The sequence below is a fragment of the Polyodon spathula genome, chromosome 19, assembly GCF_017654505.1.
Source record: "Polyodon spathula isolate WHYD16114869_AA chromosome 19, ASM1765450v1, whole genome shotgun sequence".
Classification (NCBI taxonomy): Eukaryota; Metazoa; Chordata; class Actinopteri; order Acipenseriformes; family Polyodontidae; genus Polyodon; species Polyodon spathula.
In genome coordinates this window covers 23260466-23281228 of record NC_054552.1, presented here as the reverse complement: position 1 = coordinate 23281228, position 20763 = coordinate 23260466, and the positions used below count along the sequence as shown (strand labels likewise).

The 20763-nt window shown below is 37.1% G+C and overlaps 1 protein-coding gene across 2 annotated transcripts; it reads left to right on the top strand.

Moving 5' to 3' along the window:
- The first annotated feature begins 297 nt into the window (after positions 1–297).
- Positions 298–19462, top strand: sema7a (semaphorin 7A). 2 transcript variants are annotated; one of them, XM_041219232.1, is made up of 14 exons: positions 298–582; positions 4542–4681; positions 6329–6376; positions 7207–7302; positions 8444–8537; positions 9179–9283; positions 10655–10797; positions 12177–12355; positions 13662–13770; positions 15353–15548; positions 16178–16293; positions 16888–17033; positions 17120–17181; positions 18090–19462. In XM_041219232.1, the coding sequence occupies exons 1-14, from the start codon at positions 486–488 to the stop codon at positions 18536–18538; spliced, it is 1980 nt and encodes a 659-aa protein (XP_041075166.1). In that variant the 5' UTR covers positions 298–485; the 3' UTR covers positions 18539–19462. The 2 variants fall into 2 exon arrangements, with proteins under 2 accessions (XP_041075166.1, XP_041075165.1); XM_041219231.1 differs by having other exon boundaries at positions 4539–4681.
- Positions 19463–20763: the final 1301 nt, after the last annotated feature.

The following is a 20763-nucleotide window of genomic DNA, read 5'->3' as shown; positions in this document are numbered from 1 at the left end:
CAATAGCCATTTCATTTATGAATTGTTCCTTTTCATGTTTAAAAATTATTTTGGCCCATCTGTTTTTTTTTTTTTTTTTTTTTTTTATTGTATCTATTGGACCAAAATTGAACAGTATAAAATATGAACTGTATTTTATTGTTCTGCCAAAATATATATAAAAAAAGGAAAAAATCCCAGTATCTTTGCACAACTAGACGTAACAGTAACAATCAGAACTTTAACGTATTGTATCTCCCACTATTCTGACGTAATTCATACCGACACCTCCCTTCTCACTCAACCCTACCAGTACAGCGACAGGTACAGTTATAGCATTAAACAGTACGGCAGCACTGCATTTAAAAAATACGTAGAAAGCTACCGAGTCTTAAAACCGTTACGTTAGGATTACCTTTTTTTTGTTTTGTTTTTGTTTTTTAAATTTTCATTGCAAGTTGTTGGAGGTGGTTTCCTTGCCACCTTTTTTGAGTTTACGTTTAGAAATGCATACCATGCTATATTTTGGAACGACAATTTTTATTTGGATTGTCATGCTCGCTGCGCATTGTGAGAACTCACCCAGGCTCATCATTTCCAAAGGTAAGACAGTAAAATCGGAGGTTAGGGGGGTACAGCCAGACTCCTGCCCATCATTTCAATTTGCTAAAAACAAACAGAGCGGTTAGTTATTGGAGCGTGTTATTGTATTTTACCAATTTGTTTCAGACAATATACAGAAGATGTTGACTATCCGTTTGTGACTGAGGAGCAGCTGCAGTTTTGGGAATTGCTCCCCGACACTCTAGTGTTAAAAACATAATGTATTGCAATGCAGATGTGCTTGTTTGAAATTTCATTTATAAAAATACAAAGAAGACGTGTTTCTGTTTTCACAGCTCCGCAGGAGTTGCGTGTCTGGGTCTTGTCTGTTATATAATGTGCTTTGATTTAATATTCTAAATTTCCACAGTGCAATTGTAGAATCGGATTTTAACAAACAAAAAGCAAACTGCTCTTGAGTTGCAATGTTTACGAAGATAAATGAACACATATTTTGTTGAGTCACATATTTTGTCGAGTCTTCATTTAACGTCCCCCCTTTTTTTGTAATGTAACAAAATGAAAATCTTGAAGAATGTTTAAAAGATCTTGAATTGCATTACTTGTTTTTGTGTTGTAGTTTTGAAAACAAAAAAAATGTTTATTCCCCCCCCCGCCCCCCCCCGAAAAGATTGTCCTTTTTGTTGTTCTTTTCAAGTAAAAGCTTGCATACAACCGCCGTGCATTCTTGAAATTGAATGGGAACGCCAGCGTTAATTTTTCCTCTCTCAACTGTTAAAAAAATAAAAATAAAATAAAATAAAATAAAATAAAATAAATAAAATAAAATTTATTTTAACGTCACATGTCATTGGTAAATTTTTTACAATTACACAAAAAAACAACAGACACTTAAAGAAAGAATTTCTTTATTTGAACTTGGAAAATATTTATGGATTTAGTCACCACAAACAAGGTGTGAGTCGACGATATATATTTATATATAAGATATATATATATATATCCTATATTATATATATAAATATATATATATATATATAATATTACAACAGTATATATATACTTTTATTGTTGCGTATATTATAAAATATATTAATATTAATGCAGTTTCAGGGCAGTATGTAAAATAAACAACAGCCGAGTCATTTTATGATACAAATAACCTACTGTAGCATTAGAAGGTGTGATATCAGCACAGTTTGCCTTAGTTAGTGTCAACCCAGCACTTTTATCTAATGGAAAAAAAAACTGCAGGAGCCACATATTGCAGTGTGTTTTCTTTTAATTTCAACACAGCTGCTGTAGCCACTAAACACAACAAAGCAGCCACACTAGATTATTTTCTTGAATTCTTATTTTATGTTAAAATACAGCTGGATAACATTTCACACAAGATGTTTGGGGACCGTTTTTTGTTTAGTGTAAGTATTCTGCATAAAACCCCATGGCCTGATTAACACTGTGCACAATTGCCTACTTCATATATTTACTTTGGAGCAAGCAATTTGCCTGCAAGGTATCCATAGTGAAAAATATAGACGCATAAGTTCAGTTTCGCCTTAGTTTTTCTGCTTACGTTTCTTAGAATTTCTTTCTTCAGAGAAATGTATCTTGAAAAGAAGACACAGACACTTGCAGATCTGGAGGGTTTTGCTTACTGCCTGTATTATGATTTCAAGTTTAAGACAAGTCAAATGTAACAGGTCCCCTTATATTGGTTTTCTACATACAGTTTCTACATACAGTTGAACAGCTTAGTAATAAAACAATGTTTCACGTCTTTTACTATATTGTTATAGCGCTATAATAACACAACTGTTATTGTAATACAAACAGCATCAAACTAGCAAGAAACAACTTTCTGATTAGCTTCAAGACAGTTTTATAACATTGGAATAATTTTAATTAGGGTTGGGCAACAATATGAAAATTGTACATCGATATCGTGCACATATTTTGATATCAATAATATTGAGTTCATGCAAAACATAGAAATATAATAACACAATTGCAATATCAAACATACATTTACAGATCTTAACAGATATTTACATATGAAAAGCAATAGTTTACTTTAACTTAGTGGTGCTTTGCTTCACAATATCCATGGAGACAAACAAGGTCTTGTTATATTGTTTTTCATGCTGATTTTTGCATTATTTTGAGAGGTGTTTTGATGTTTTAAAAGTACATCTCATTTATAATATCAAAAGTTCACATTTTAAAAATACATTAACAATAGTGTAAGTAATCACACAGACAGAATGCAATGAACCACTGACACATGCGCATATCTCAAAATAATGCCAGTAGTGCTCAATGCAGCATGCAAATAGCATTTGGTCCCTAAAAGCCAATCAATGGAATAAAATAGTTATACTGTAGCGATCTCGGTTTCCACAAGCAGGCGCATACAGGTGTGGGGGCGGGCGCGAACGGGACCTCTCTCACTAAAGCATAGCGCCAATACCGCTGTACAAAAAAGCCGGCTCCTTTGCAAGGAGCGTATATCGGGCTTATGTCTTTGTATGTGATTACGTCACCTACCAGCCCTGCTGCTGCCTTCCCCCGTGCACACTACAGTATGTATAGGGTTATGTTATATGTAAAATAAACTTGATTATACTGCATTTGTATTTTTAGCAATATTAGCAGTAAAAAGTATGCATCTGCAAGCATATTTTTTTTAAATCTCGCGATATGAAAATTATTATTGATGTCGATATCAAAATGTTGATATTGGTGCCCATCCCTAAAATTAATCCTCTCAAAAAATGTATCTGCTTCAAAATAGGGGCCCTGAGCGTTATGAGGGAAATACACAAAACCAGTAGGTCTTTACTACTGATGGATCCTTGCATGACCATTCAGATGCAGACAACACAATCCCACTTCAAACTTCAACACTGGTTCCAGTCCCGATACAAAGGGGAGCTCAGCTTTCACCCTGTAGACAGGAAGCCCGAGTTTATTCTGCTTCCACACCTGGGAAATAAGTGATTAATTACAGAGATGTTTGGGTAAAACAACATCCTGTTTAACAGCAGAGACAGTTGGGGGGCTACACTATTCTAAACAGCAATAAATCTAAATATGGCTCTTTAAAGAAGTTCCCTTGAGATACTGCATTGGTGTACTTAGACATTCTTGGCTTTTAAAGAGTCTATTTTTACTTTACTTTAATAGTGTCAGTTTTTAGATAAATGGTATTGACCCACCCTGACAACTTTCTTTTTTTTTTTACCAAAAATGGTCATCTTAGGGTGTTAAGGGTTACATATGATGATATGGGAAGCACGAAGTATGAGTAATTTAACTGGAACCAATGCACCACATACACGAATAAGAATTCATGTATCAGAGAAAATGAGAAATGGTTCTAAGACAACATTGTATTTTATTACAATGAATGCTCAAACTGATTGTGCTTTACTGGATTGTACTTCTCAGGAAGCTAATTGTTTCAGCTTACAGTTTCCGATGAGATGGCAGTGCATTCTGACATCATGCTGCAGATCGTCAATGGTTTGGGAACAAAACCAATGACTTAATCTTCCCTCCCAGTCCAAAGTGGTCATAGAAACTGGAGAGTCACTATGATAAACTTGTGTAAGAGTTACATAGAATCACTGTTGCAAGCTGTGGCTGTCAGGAAAGGCAAATTAACATTAATATATAGAACTATAAGTCTGCTGTCATTCACTGATTGTATTCTAATTATAAGTCTGTTTTTTACATTTTGCAATAAGTAGTAAGTTAAATGTCAAAAGAGTGACATGCTTTCAACATTTTGACTAATGCAGAAACTTTGAGGACCAATCTTTTACATGTCGCCTAGTTGTGAGTTTTGCTTGGTTTTCCTTTTTCCCTCTACCACACTTTGACCACGTCTGCACGTCTTTTATTTTTACTTCAGACTTGCAGAAAAAGTGATAAGTACTGAGACTGCAGTATATAAAAAAGAATGCTAAAATGAAATGCTCCTGTTTATTTAGCAGATGAAGGCATTAACAGACACAGGTTCAACAAACTACAGAACAACGTTGTGTTCTTCCACCCGAATGGAAGCTCAACTCTGTACGTAGGGGGGACTGAAATGGTCTGGTCCATTGACTTTGATGCAAACAAGTACGTGGAGGTAAGTAACGTCAACTTCAAACCAGCTAGTAATTGGTATATGGCTTATTTCCATATAGCAGCAGGAACTTAATGGATGCACCTATGCACTAGAGAAGCGCATGTGCTTACATGCATGCATATTTTAGTAGAGGTGACAAGAGATGAGTGAATATCTATTATAAAGCCACCTACAAGTAGTAGTCTAACCATACTGTTGTATAGTAATGCAGATGTATAAACCTCTTAGCTATGTCATGCATCTACAGAACCAAGCAGACTGCAGATGGATTGTTCTGAAGCCCCGGTCTGTTTCCATACTGTGTGCAGCATTTGTATTCGTCCAACAGATGCTGTTGGAGAGAGCTGCTACAGTATCTAGCAATGCCATCAATTCATCAACCCCAGTCAGGAAAAATCTAAAGCAAAGAGGCCAGGTGTGCCAACATAACCAGCTGTACATCATTAGATATAGAGGTCTAAACCAGGGGTTATATATATATTTCCAGTGTTACAGGTTTAACATTTTTTAATGTGTCATTGTGTCACTTTAAAAGTGGGTCACAGTGCCTAATGCAGCTGCACATGTGGGCCTTAGGTTTAAAAAAAAAAAAGTTTGTGAACTCCTGGTATAAACAGTGATCTGCAGCGCAGGCCACTAAGCCATAAGGTGACTGGGCTTGAGATTCAGGACAAAACTAGGCAGCTGGTAATGCTGTTTGTGTTTCTGCTTTGGAGAACAAAGGATACAATAGTTAGTCTTCCCATCATTCTCTGTAAGAAAGCCATGTACGTCAATAAAGTCATTATTTTGATGATTGTGTAACAGTACTATAATAGTTTTTATTGATTGATACAATCCTTCTCAAAGGCATTCAGCTTCTGAACAACAATGGGTTGCATTTTATAGCTGTCGGCAAACTTACATTGATGTTCGATATCTTTTGTGCAAGCTTTTCCCTCCAAATTGTTATTTTCGTCAACCATAATATTAATAGGTTTTTGTTTTTGTCATTTCACTGAGTGTGTTTTTCTTATCTGAAAAAAAAAATGCGCTCATTGTGATGTGGAGTAAAAATCTGAAAATCTAATCTATTGCTTCATTGAAATGAACACCCACTGAAAGAAAGCACTTTAAAATTGAGTTTCCATTCATTTCTGTATTCTTCTGTGGTTTCCCATAAAAAGCTATGTAGGCCTTTTCAGTCATGTGTCATTACCACACTAGTGTTATTTCTTTACCTTTTCTGCCTCTGTGTAGCAGGAAGGAGGGCTTTTCCATTGTAAATGATACTACGATAAATGTTCATGCAGTTCGAAATTTACATTACTGAGTCTTCGCAGTGAAAAATGACTGGCAAGCTATCAAAAAAGACAGCCACTAGTCTATTTTACCAACATAATTGTCTTTAATAAGCTGTTAATAGACACATCCATCCACAATTGTGTTGGTTGCTTTAATGTGTTGACCATCAAGGTTTTCTGATTGTGGGCTCATTTAAAGTGTTGTCCGTGCCTGTGCAGCTATGCAGAAGGAGCCGCCATTCTTGTCCTGTAAATTTGCACTTGCTTAAAATTAGGGCCCAATATAAAACCATTTTATAATAAGGTCAACTACTGTAAATTTAAACATTGGATTATGTATCAAAGACACATGTTTATTTTACAGATTCCCTTTTTGACAGAAAACAAAAGCAGGCAGGACTGCAAAGAGGAGGTGAGTTTGATGAAATATAGAGCTCCACATTGCTCACTGAACAGCTAGATTCCAGTTCGACCAGCTTATGTGGATTTTCATGTCTATGAATTAGTCATTTAGCAGACACTTTTATCAAAAGGGATTTACAGAGACTAGTAGGTGAACTATGCATCACAACTGCTGTTGCAGAGTCACTTACAATAGGACCTCGGTTTTACGTCTCATCCAAAGGATGGAGCACAAGGAGGTAAAGTGATTTGCTCTGGCTCACACACAGCAAGTCGGGAATGAACCTGCAATCTCCTGGTAACAAGTCCCTTTCTTTAATGTGTATCTATCTTTATTTTTTTAAATAGAGAAGTGTAGAACATTTGGACTATAGCTCTCGCAAAGGAACTTGAATGAGGAAGCAGCTGTGCTTGCAGTCATGCAGGATGATGCTCGGAATAGCTGCCTTATCAAATGACATCATCACATGTATTATAAGCTACTGTGTAGACCAAAACAAGCCATCCTCAACTCAGACCTCTTGTATACTTGATATCTTGGCTTCCCTGAATAGATAATGGCCCCATCTTCAAAAGTAGGCAACCTATTTAAATACACGAGGAGTCCTATGAGTACAGTGGCACCCATAGGCCTAATTAAAGGTCTATCTATTACCAATGAACCCTACATGATATTTGGTGTAGTAAATTGATATTCTAATGTTTTGTAGTTGCCCTGGGGAAGTGAATATGATTGAATACTGGTCAACAAAGCACTTTTAGTACTGCATTTTCAGAATACCATAAGTGTTTTGAAATACTTTGCAGAGTAACTAAAGCTGTGTATTGAAATCTTTGCAGAGCCTTTGTGAAAATGTCATTACTGTCCTGCATGAATACCAAGACTCTCTGTTGGTTTGTGGAACCAATGCATTCAGACCTCGATGCTGGAATCTGGTAAGTGTTGTGGATTTATTTAGCATTTTAGAATCAGTACAGGGTCAGATTTCTAGGGTTAAACCCTATTGCAGTGGTCGTAATTGCAATTACAAAGACCTGAGTAACACAGGCTAGATCAATCAAAGTGCTTTATAGAAGAGAATGCCTTTTGGTACACAGCTGTATATTCCCAGCTATTCAAAATGTGAGGTAAAAAAGAGTGATAAACATGATAACCCACAACCCGCCAGAGCATTTTACAGCACTGGGGACTCACCCAGGGGTGCATCAACCACTAAGCCTTGCTCATGCTGGGATTACTCCCTGGCACAATAGAATACTGTAAAACGAATGTCATGTTCTCAATAAAGCTGTATGTGGTATTATTATTATTATTAAGCACATTACTGTGGAAAGGTTGTCTTTGCTCCACGCATTCATATGGAAGAGATTTTTTATGCATGCTATTCTATGAAAGTCATGATTCACTTTAGTGCTAACTATTCAAAATATCTGTCTTAACTTTTGGACAATAAATGATTACTCACCATGCAGTCTAGTGTGTGTGTGTCTACCCCTGGCCTCTTTTTGAACGATATCTTTGTAATTTGTAGTTTCTGTGGTATTGGTTCACAGAAGGGTGATGTGATCCTTGGGTTGCATCCCCAACACCTCCACATTTTGATCTAAAAGGTCAAGTTGAAATGGCTGTCATTATTGTGGTTAAGGATATTACACAAAAGGCTAGTCTAGTCTATTTCAGTGGAGGAGGAAATTAAGATATTTAGCAATCGTAAAATCTAGATGTGGTATAATCCACAAAGTATCGTGGGATAATAAAGTGTAAAGCACAAAGTGCAGCAAAATAATTCCAGTAAATCTTAATAATTACTATCAATTAGGTTTCACATTTTACTGTCTGAAAGATGCAAACGTTATGGTAAACACATCATTTAGTTGTTAATGGTACTTTTTTCAAAACAATGAACAAAATATATTGATCGCTCCTTGAAGACCAGTAAGAGCTTTAATAAAGCAAATATAAAAAATATATATTTTACAGCATTGGTTAACACTCCTTTTATTAGCAAGTTCAACTTTACCCAATGCCTGCTGCCCTAAAACCAGTTTGCTTGTTATTTTTTGTTGTTAATTTCAGAACAAGAATGAATCAAAGGTGACACCTGCGCAGTGTAGCGGAATTGGGATTTCTCCTTTCTGCTCGATGCAGAATTCTCTGTCGCTGTTCGTCGGTAAGTATTTTTAGAAGTTTATGTTGTACCACTAACACACACTCTTTATATTCAGCATGTGTTGCAATCTCATAATCAAATTAAAATAACTGAATAGGGCCATTCATCTTGCTTCCAGGTCCAGCCCAGCTTTTCTGGCCTTTATAAAGGTTTAATGCAGTATACCTTGGTAAACGCATTAAAGTATAGTAAAGGAACATGATAGCATGCTAAAGCATAAACACACCTGTTACACTGTAGATAAGTGTATTAAAACCAGTATCGTAATAAACAGAAAATGGTTAGTAACTGCAACACAAACTGGAAAACCCCTGAAAATACTGAACAGAAAAAAGGCAGACACAAATAATTTTTACAACCATTCAAATTAGACTTGACAGGGATTAGATGCATTTTACTGCTTGTGAGACAAAGGTCCTTGTACCCATCCAATATACCAGTATGTACTGTATATATAGTATATAAAGTGCATTACATTTGCTTTATTGAAACCACTAGTCACTAGAAGCCACTAGCCAGTAAATGTTATGATTTTAAAGTGGCCTTTTGCAAATATGATAAGGTCATGGTATACAAATGTAAATTGTTTGTTATAAAAACCATGCTGCATTAGTTATTGAGTGTCTTTCATCTTCCCGCAGAGGGCAATATTTACGCAGCCGCTCCTCTGTACAGGCAGGGAAATAGCTTGCAGTTCCGGAGGATTTCTGATACCAAGGTCTGGATGTATGAGAAGTGGCTTGACAGTAAGTAGAGTACAGGCTCAGCTTAGCTGCTCTCCCACAGTTATTCTGCAGTTTGAGATTTATGCACACGGCATTTTTTCTGCAGTACTCCTGCATTAATCCTGTTCTCTATTTATAGATAGTATGAATATATATTGTGATTATGATTATTATTGTAGTTGTTGTCTTGCTATTCTGCTGGCTTTAACATAGGAAAATTCATCAGCATTCCTTCAAGGACACTTTCTTTTTTTGCATTTAAACTGTATTTTAAATCGATACCAAAATGATGACAAACTACAACATAAACTTGTTGAATGAATTCATTTACAAGGGTCCTTCACCATTGCCTTTAATATAAAATCTTGTGTCTGAAATAATGAATTGATTCTAGAATAACTGCAGAAAGAAAAAAAAAACATTAGATATTTGGTGCAGTTTAAGTAATAGTGGTACAAAAATAATTCAGTACACAGAATTAGCTGTGTGAAAGTGTGACTAATCAAATTGTGACATACCCTCCTGCGTCATGGTGTCTTCAAACTTAACTATGCCAAAATTAGCTTTAAAATCAATATCCAAGCTCCACTTGTAATGATCTGTTGAAGTACAGAGACTTACAAAGGCCACACACCAGCCATGCTTTCAGGAAGGAGATCCAGATGGTTACCTGCACTGAATAAATATACACATGCAGAATCTCCAGTGAACTTGAGTGATAATATAATTTGGCCATTAAGTTTTTAAGCAAGTAAAACAATAAATTGTTCACAGAAAAATAATGCGCAAAACACAGTCTTGTTTTTAGTTTAGCAGCAGTAGTCAAATAGTTTTATAACTAGAATATTCAAATTCAATTTATGGTAAACTCCAATGAGGTTAGTGAAATAGTCAAATATATATTAGTCATTTAATTGACAGACAGTAACACTATCCTGTTCCTCAGTAGCTCTTTTTTTAATAAGAATACTGTATCTCCAATATGCTCCTTTTCAACCTGGCATTTTTAAGACAATGAGGTCTTTTCATTGATAAAAATACTGCCTTTGTTTAAATCATTAAGTAAAGTCAATGCCTGTAACTGTGTGTGTGAATCTCTTTAGAGTATGGCTTTAAAGTCCCCAAAATGTCAGGTTTGCTTACAATACTTTGTAAGGTTCTGACAAACATGCCACTGGCCGGAGGCAGTTAGGCAGGCACCTGTGACGCTTACATCTGCTACTGCGAAAGCAGGATTGCCACTGGAGGTGAAGTTAAAGCTGTAAGCATTCAGGTTTGGGAGCTCTGATTTGTTTAGGGAAGAATAAATTACCCTCTGATGTCACATCTGTCCCTGGAAAGTCTGGGTATTTCCACAGATTTGTATTATTTTATGTATTTTTTTTCCGACAGAGCCTACATTTGTCAGTGCCACTTGGGTAAGCAGAAAGCAGGATCCGGAAAACGATAAAATCTACATGTTCTTCCGGGAGAAAAACCCAGACAGAAGCCCTGACGCTGATCCCTGGATCTCTCGGATCGCCCAAGTCTGCAAGGTATCGTCTTAGCAACACACAACACATGTTTTGGTGGGGGTATTGGACTGCTGTGAGAATAGCATTCAAAATTCCTTCATAGAAGCTTTAGGGAATTGAAATAATACTTTAAATCCACATGCAGAACCATAAAAACAAAACCATTGGCCGGTCACCAAATGGACCTTTTATGGAAGCTTACTCAAAGCGCTTCTGTTGTTCACTTCATTCACAGGTTTACTGCCTGGTAACAGTAGAAGACTGCTTAGCTCATCCATCCACCCATCCATTATCATTAACCACTTAATCCTTTTACAGGGTTGCAGTGCTTAGTTCATATGACCAATAAATACTGTTTTACTTTAATTTGTCTTGTCACAAATGATCACAGAAACAAAATGGTATTTTTAATTTCATTAATCAGCATTATGAAAAATGTATTACACAGGCAGGGTAAGCATTTTATATAGCTCAGTGGTTTCTGAGGCTTCCTTTTTTCCATGACTGTTAAATATCATTAAACCTTTTCCCCAGAAACAACCAGTCGTTCATGAATAAAACACATAAAAGAAACCTTCCTAAAACAAATACAATTCTTTAAAACCAAACATGGAAGGCAAACAGATGCCACAACACTAATGACCTGGAGTAACAGTAGATAACAAATTGTGAGTCAAGGGCAGATCCCATAAAGTTGTTATTTAAGGACCTTTTATAATTTATAAAGGTATGACATGTATCAGTCTTATGTAATTCAGTCCTTGGATTGTTATCCCATCTAGAGCTTCTAACTTGATCTTGTTGCATCTTAGAAGCTAAGCAAAGTTTGTCCTGGTTAGTACTTGGATGGGACCAGGAGCATTAAAATTTGTATTGACTTCTCTCAAAGAATGAGAGGGGTTTTATGCCCAATGTTGTGAATAAATTTCACTCAAAGTCAATACAATTCTGGACAATCAAAACAAGCCTCAATTCCCTGTTCCCAGGACTTCTGTGCTTACTGTGGTATTAAATCACAGGAAACTAATCTTCGTTAGACTTGCATTTCCTAAAAAGAGCCGTGATGACAAACTCATTGTACCAAAATGAAACAAAACGCCCTTACTGTCTCCTTGCTCATGCTGGGACCTTAACAGCTGTTTAGTCTGTCTGATGACCATAATAAGCACTGTGACTCTTCTCTTGATTCTTTTGGTTAGTTGCTTGTATTTTATACTTTAGTTTCAAACATATATACTTCAAAGATAGCACTGTAGAAGTTGATGAGTATAGCTCAATTGCAGGCTGTCGATGGGTCCAGTACTAAATTCACCAGCAGCATCCACTGCAGATATTCCAGTACTGTATGAAAAGCAGTAGTGATGACATGGAAGAATCCTTGTTCTCAAATGTTTTTCCAGGTGGACAAAGGCGGCCCCAGAAGGCTTTTCCAGAACACCTGGACCTCCTTCCTGAAGGCCCGGCTGGTCTGTGGCCTTCCCAAGGAGTCGCTGTACTTCAACAGGCTTCAGGACCTCTTTGTACAGCACGCCCAGGACTGGAGAGACACCCGCGTCTATGGCCTCTTCTCCAGCAGTTGGTGAGTTCATTTCCTTCCATTTAAAAGGTGTTGTAAAATCAGTTTCCAGCTCTTAACTAGCTACAGGTCAGGTTAGTGGTAACTGTGGTGTGCTCATTATTCTGAGTGTTCTATTAGGGTCACAGTTACAAAAAATCACCAGGATGTGACTGTTGGTCAGAAATGGATCCAAAGTGAATTAAAACAAGAACAACAACACATTAGTTAAGATCAAAGCAAGTTGCACTTTAGCCAACTGTGGTGAAACATGTTTTTGCACACGTTATTGAGAGTATCAGAATCTGGAGATGTATGGAAGAGCCAGTCCGTCAGTATGCCAGTCAGAACATATCAACTTTAAATAATCCATGAAAATGCAAGTGAAGGTCAGCCAAATGCAAATGCCCGCTCAGTGCTTTGTCTCCTTCGTGGAATTCTAACCAGACAGCTGTCTAACAAATAAAAGCATGGGGAATGCTATTATCTAATAGATCCATTTTGGATCAAGAGCTACTGGTGACTCAACTGTCACGTTCAACTGTATACCATGTTACAGAACAGATTGATCCAGAATGGCATCCAATGATCAGGGTGAAGTTTCCTAATCTCCCCTTCCAGTAATACTGTTTTAGAGTGTATTAACAATTCAGTATTTGTTTGTATGAGCATAATTGAAGCAAATGGTGCAATATCAAATAAAGGGCAGGATTAGGAACTTTAAAACCTATATCTGGAAAGTGTTTCACAACCTGTGTTTAAGATTTCCCCAAACAAGAAGTGTACCAAACAATTTTAGACATGATTATCCATTTGAACTTGTTCTATACTGATGCCAAAAAATGAAATCAAGTCTGCTGCCTTTTACAGTTTTCGCTGAGCAGCAGCTCATTATATTAGTTTACTTTCCATTTGGCGCCAACAGAATATGCATATGGCCTGAAAATCTGGAATCAAGGTGTTGCTTTCCAATGAAGCAAGCACGTAGTGGGTGGTTGCTGGATGGGTGGATGTCAATGACTGATGTTTGTTAGTTTGGAAAATACTGTATATCCTGGATGTCTTGCTGATTTTAGTATTTTGCATCTGATGAAAAGGTGGTTAGTATTGGAAAATGTAGTTTGATATTGGAAATGAGAAATTTGATTCGATATTGGATTGATATTGGATGAACATATATTGTATTGCAAATGGTACCACAGTACGCTTTTATAATAGTGATTGTCCACTGAACCCAAGCAACCGGCTGCAAGATAAACGCTACGCCTACAACAAATGCCTTTTATTTTCAAAATGTAGTCCTGTTAATGCGTTCTTCTTCCTGTTCTAGGAACTCTACAGCTATTTGCATTTATTCCATGGACGATATTGACCGAGTCTTTCGGGAATCTGATTTTAAAGGTTTTTCTGGGAATATCCCTGATCCCAGACCAGGAACAGTAAGGCTTTTTTTTATTTAATCACTTTTAAATATGTATTACTTTCACTGTATGTACTTTGTAAAATATCTTTTTTGAAGTCCTACACATTCTGTACAATATTCTTTCAGAAATGGGGATTTACACAGGGATGAACTACATATTACATGGCAATGGTTGCATCTCAGGGAGATCGAGAAATCTGTGATAACCATGCCTGTTTCAAAATGAAACTGATTAACACAACCCTGGAGTTGAGACAAGGGAATGTCATGTTGTAACCATCACCTTATCTGGACAGGTCACTTTAATCAGAAAAACAACAGATTGCATTTGTTCTTGAGTCATTGGGGATCAGGCTTACCTTGTTTTCTCCATAGGCAGGTAGGCCATACTTTCCGTCGAGGGTTGGACATTTAGGGGTGATAGTGTCACGTGGGTTTTTCTTTTCCCATGCACAGAGTGGCACAGGATATATAGAAGAAACAAAGTATAATAGAGAGAGATAGCGGAGACAAGAGCTTTATCATTGGTATATTTTTTTTATATGATGAAAACCCTAGCTGCCAGTGGAAACTGTCTCTCTGGTTCACATCCAGGTACAGGTTGCTGGGTTACTTTTTACAATATATTTGACAAACAAACCAAACATTTTTAAATTATATGACCAGATATGAGGTTTTTATATATAATGGCAAAAATATTGAATGCTACAGAAAGATGACAAGTATTTACACATCTGAAACCAAGGTGATAAGACTGCTGACCGTGAATACATTCAAGCCTCAAACTAGCTTAGCAAGAAGCACTGTTTTAATTAGAGCAGATTAAATGTCTAGACATGTATGTAATTAGAACAGTAGCTTGCTGTTGGTGCATCTGGAGAATATGAGCCATAAATGCTGCACCTTAGTTCATCATGTTAAAGCAGACAGTTCCTCTTTCAAATGTAACAAATTGGGTTGAATGGAAACACCAGAACTAAAGGGAATTTACAGTTTAAAACACACTTTTCTATTCATCCTATCAGTTACCTGTTTATTTTCCAAGTGCACCCTTATATAAGTTCCCCTCAGTAAAAGCATAGCAGTGTGTGATTAAGTATAGTGAAAGCATGGGAAAGTATTGTAAACTCAAGGAAGGTATGGTAAAGCATGTTTAAAACCATGTAAACTAGGGTTATGGATAATATGGATAAAGCAAGGGAAAACTCAAAAAGGTAGACTCTTTTAAGGGCAGTACAGGTGGTACATCAGAATGGTACCATGATGTGATAACTATTTCATGCCCATACCATCTATTATGAGAGTTTACCACAGTATATTTGCACTGTATTTTTGCAGTTTTACCATGCTTTATCCATGTACTATGCATTTACCACCATTTACCCTTGTTAACCTTGATCTAACATGTTTTTAAATGTGCTTTACCATACTCCTCAGGACTTTACAATGCTTACCTATGTTTTACCATGCTTTTATTACACTTTGCTATGCTTTTACTATGGAAACCTTTATAAGGGATGCCCAAACCGAGTTACTCTGGAAATATTGCTAAATTCAGCATATTAACTTTAAGAAAATAAAAACTCTGTGTGTTTCAGTGCGTCCCGGACAGCAGAAGTCTCCCAGATGAGACAATAAGCATTGTCAGGACGCACCCCGAGATGGAGAAGTGGGTGTATCCCCTCCACAACGAAGCTGCCATTCTCACCAGTGACAGAAACTACACCAAAATCATCGTGGACCAGGTCAAGGGGGCCCGCGGGAACACACACAATGTCATGGTTCTGGCTACCGGTTAGTCTCTTCATACCTTTAGAAAATAGTTTCAGTACAGAGTGGTGAGGAATTTCAGCATAACAGAGCACTTTATGTGGGGTCCTGTTTGTAATGTCTTACTAGCTTGTACTATAGAGGACATTCACAAGCTTCTGCAAGTAGTAGCATTGGGGTATATGTCTGTTTAGCTTGGAGAGTCAATGTGGTAAGTACTTTGCAAGAGGGGCCTGTAGCTAAATCTGAAATGATATGTCTGGCTAGTCAGTGCAAAGGCATCTAAACTATTAAATAATGTAAGAGAGACCAAAATATGCAGTATTTATGCAAAATTAAATCGTTGAAGGCAGCCAAAAGTCACAGGAAACAGAATTATGTATTGTAACCAAGAATGCATACCCATGTGTTTTTGTTGGGTGTAGCCCTGAAATTAAAAACAAAACTAAAACATAAGTCTTCTCTGAAAACCAAATGGATGAACAGAAGAGATGAGTGCACAGTTTCATTTCTCTGCACTAAACTGCGTGAAATGCTTGCGACATCTTAGCACTAATTTTGGACTACCACATAATTCAAGGCCGTAGTGCAGTGGGAGCTTGGTCTAACTCCATTTGCAGTCTAACCATTAACCACTGTCTCTTTCTCCACAGAAGACGGATGGATTCATAAAGTATTGGAGGAGAATAATAGGCCCTTCATTATATCAGAAATCCGTCTGTTCAATCATACAGCGCACATCCAGACAATGACACTCGATCATATAACAGTGAGTTTGGACGTCTATCTGCATCCATATCTGCTAGACCTGTATTGGACATTTGCAGGTCGAAAGACACTGTAACTTGGAAGCTTAGTGACTGCGATACTACAAGCTACTTACAGATTTTAACATGCCTCATTTTAAAAATAGCACTGTTTTAAATGCTTAAATCGGATATCAGATAAATGGAAAATGCATTTATTATTTAGAACCACCTTAGACACATTTCCTAGTTGAATTATTCACAGCAGTTTTGTAACAAAGACAATGACTGCACAGGGAATTGCAGCCTTTGTATTGTTAAAAAACAAACACTCACAAACAATAGGAACAATAAAATATACACTGAAAATGACCAGCAGACCCAATGAGAGAGGAAGCTTGGTCTCAGTCCTGACCAGAAGAATACTCAGTTAACCCATTAGTGCCGTTGTCCTCATTTGAGGACAGGTCACTTTGTAATTTTTTGGAGCTTTTTTAGCTGGCATCTACCTGTTATTTACGGTAGATCTACAGACAGAGGTGTGCAGCATTTAGAATTGTGCAAGATGCATCATGATACAGTAGGTCTCCATATTTGATTTCCCCACATTTTTTCAGAAAAGGCTCTATGTTGGATATGCCGAGCAGATTGTTGGGCTGGATTTGCAGAGATGCCAGGACTATGACCAGACCTGTGAGGAATGTGTGTTGACCCGCGATCCATACTGTGCTTGGAATCACAGGCAATGCGGCCCTGTAAACCAGTAAGCAAAAACACATTTTCACCATCCAATCAAAATGATTTAAGTTTCAGCTCTGAATGATTGTATCCTGATTTCTTCTTTTGCAGATATAATTCTCTTCAAAATGTGGAAGACGGCAACACCGTTGTGTGTTCTGAACAGCCTAAAGGTAAGACAGTTTCCTTATCATGCAACTGCATATCATAGTCAAACAGTAACAATGTAACATGAGAATCTGTCATGGAGTGGGGGGGGGGGGGGGGTTGTAAATGAAATCTCCCCCAGATTAACAGAATTCAGAGAACCCATATTTTCTTTATAAAATAATCATAAACAGCAACATGATATAGACTTATACAACATAACACATTCTGATTAAAAAAAAAAAAAAAACATGTATATATGTATAAAAAATAAATGACAGTATGTTTTCTCTTTCATTGCCAAATTTAAAATGTAACAAACAATCACCAATATACATGACATGAAATGTCAAGCATGCAAAAAAGGAAGGGTATTGGTTATTTCAGGAAAGGAAGGGTATATTTAAAAAATAGGAAAGAGCAGAACCAAGTACCACCCGAACCAAGTGCCCCTGGTGCTTCCTCCAGGTTAGCAGCTGCTTATCATTTTGATGGGTCTGATTTGCAAAACTGGGCTTACTTGATCGCGTCACTCCCTTGAGAAATGTATGTGTGTTTAAGTGCAGAGCAGCGATGAATGGGGCTTTCTTTGTTCGTTTTACCCAACTCAAACTGCTGCTTCACTTTTAATAATTTCATCAATCTTACTTGCCTTGTATATTTACTGTATAGTTCTCAAAGTAGTAAAAAGAAACAAACTTTTTTTTTTCTTTTTAAAACATTATATTTAGTACCAGACTAGGTTCTTAGTTCGCTTGTCTTATTTTCAGGAAGTCTGTTAATGTTTCATTTTCTAGGTCATATTTGTTTTGTAAGTGCTTGTTACCTGTTTTGAAACATTAGCTATATTATGGGCCAGACTGCAGTTGTAGGTACATTTATCTGTTTTCTATACATACTTTATCTGAAAATACATGTGTATGTTTTGTTTCAGCTGAAAAATTGATATCAAAACAGTTTTCTGAGATACCTCCAAACACCTACACCGTCTCTCTGTCTGCCCCCGTCTACCTGTCCTGCCCAAAGAAATCCCACCATGCCAAGTACGCCTGGGAACACGACAGCAAAGGGAGGCTGGAGTGCCAGTGGACCGAGTCGGATTGTCTGCACCTAATAAAAGCCATGACTGAAGACGACTATGGCACTTACAGGTGCATCTCGGAAGAACGGGGCTATAGAGACACAATCATACAGTACAACCTCTTGGCTGAACCTTGTGGAATGCTACTGAGCAAGAGAGCAGATGATATCTGGGTAGTTGTGCCAGCGACCTTGGGCTTATGCCTCCTGCTAATTGCTGTTGCATGTGTAGTTGGCTTCAAAGGTGGACAGTACCATAAAATTAAAAAACTTGATAGAAAACCTCAAACAATAGTTCTGTAGCTAGTTCTAAATGCTGTAGTTCTAGAACAGAAGTATGAGTTGCCTTCATTCACCTCTTACAGTAGGTATGCTGATAAGTAGAATGTGTCATGGTCCCCAGGCGCCTGCCCAGCAGGGGTTAGTGTAGTCCCTGTCAATTTTACCTCCTCAACCCGCTGGAGTGGCTGGGAGTATTCTCCCCAGCCAAGATCAACAACTTCACTAGCCAGACTGTATGAAACCCTGGATAGAAGTTCAGGCTTTACCAGATGAGCCACTCTGGAATCTGGAACTGCATTTTAAATACAAAATGTTTGGATACCAGTCCTCAAACTTTTTTATTTTGTATTTAGAGTATTTAGTATTTTACAACAGGCAGAGAGAAAAAGCAAGAAAGATGGTTTGTGCATGTGTGTTAGGGGGACGGCTTGGGGTCAGGAAGGAAGTCTAGTGCATAATACTGTGTTAAAATTGAATTGTTTTTATTTGTGATTTATGAGGAGTTTTTATTCAGACTTGATGTGACTGCATTGTATCATTAACATCAACGTAAAGGACCATACTCACAAAGCTTTCACTATAACTATATTGGCATAATATGTCAAACTATTTGCTGAATGCTAATATACACATCAGATCAAGTGAACTCATTCCTGGGTGGTTGTTTCCTCAGTTTGTTGTTAATGAGATGTAAATGGAGTTATGGAGAAAAGACTTCCAGGGTAGGTGTCATGTGAAATGGAACATTGTCATTGAAAAAGTGATGCTGCAGTGTAAATCAACAAATTCACTTTTATTATTTGTATCATTTTAGGTAAACCAATATGAGAAAGACTAGTGTATGTATTTATATATTTATAAATTATTTATTTGAAAGATAATGAAGGATTTAAAAAGTAAAATGTTTAACAGCTGACAAAATGTGTGTTCTGAACAGCCTAAAGCAAGGTACTCTTAGACAGTCATGGGGTGGGGGGGGGGGGGGGGGGTTGTAAATGAAATCTCCCCCAGATTAACAGAATTCAGAGAACCCATATTTTCTTTATAAAATAATCATAAACAGCAACATGATATAGACTTATACAACATAACCATAAACTTTACCTGTGGCGCTACAGGGGTCTCTCTGTGTGCAGTTCTGCAAGAAGCACACATTGCAGCAAATGTGTTGTCCTTACTCTCCGGAAATCAGTATCTGTTTCTCATCTTTGGTCAGTTCACCTCAGCAGTGTCACTGGGGTGAACGCAGGCTCTGCAAAGTATGTCATTCATTCTGGGAAGTGGCAGGTCGGATAATAACAGGAAAGAAGGCTTTGAAGGAGTGGAGCATGATTTATTCTGCAGGTGAAATGGCCAAAGAAAGAACAACATCATTAGACATTAATTCTATACCAGTAATCCACTTTATTTAGACGGCTTTGTTAACATTTACTGCACTTGCACTATTGTTATAGTATATTTACATTGAGAAAATGATTTTAAATATCAGTATTATATATTCTTGTAGTGTTTTTTAGGGCATCTGTGAAGGAACTACTGAGGTATGCAAATGTTAAACATGACGCAATATAATAAACATTTAAAAATAACTTGTTCTGTGTTTTTCAATGGGAAAAAATCTAAAACATGAATTAGTCATTTAACAGACGCTTTTATCCAAAGCGACTTGGAGACTAGGGGGTGAACACGCATCACAACAGCTGCTGCTGAGTCACTTACAATAGGCCCTCAGTTTTATTTCTCATCCAAAGGACAGAGCATAAGGAGGTTAAGTGACTTGCTCAGGGTCACCCACAGTGAGTTAGTGGTTGAGCTGGGGTTGAACATGTGTTTGTAGCTTTAAAGTTCATTTTAGGTCATCATTTTTTTTTAAAACACACAAATCAAAAGCATATTTTATATATTATATATTTTCTGCGTGGAATTACATTTATTGAAAAAAAAGGAATGGTAAAGTACAGATAAGCACTATAAAGCTCAGAGAGATATGATAAAGCGTATTAAAAACAAACACGTAAAACTATGGTAAACGCACTGTATAGCGATAGAAAAGCATGACAAAGCTGCAAGTGTACTGTTGAACGGGAAACCAAGGAAATGTCAGAGTAAAACTCTTGAGATCTTCTGACATGATGGTACGTGCCAACCTGGACCCACCAGCAGCACCAATTCTCAGCTGCCATTCGCCACATTTCAACACTAGTTAGCTTGGCTCTTTATTTGGTTTATTTGGCTTTTTCCAACAG

Coding starts and splice junctions, on each gene's coding strand:
- sema7a (XM_041219231.1), top strand. CDS start 486: ATGCATACCATGCTATATTTTGGAACGACAATTTTTATTTGGATTGTC. Junction 12,356..13,661: donor GGCCTCTTCTCCAGCAGTTG/GTGAGTTCATTT, acceptor TTCCTGTTCTAG/GAACTCTACAGCTATTTGCA. Junction 16,294..16,887: donor TGACACTCGATCATATAACA/GTGAGTTTGGAC, acceptor ACATTTTTTCAG/AAAAGGCTCTATGTTGGATA.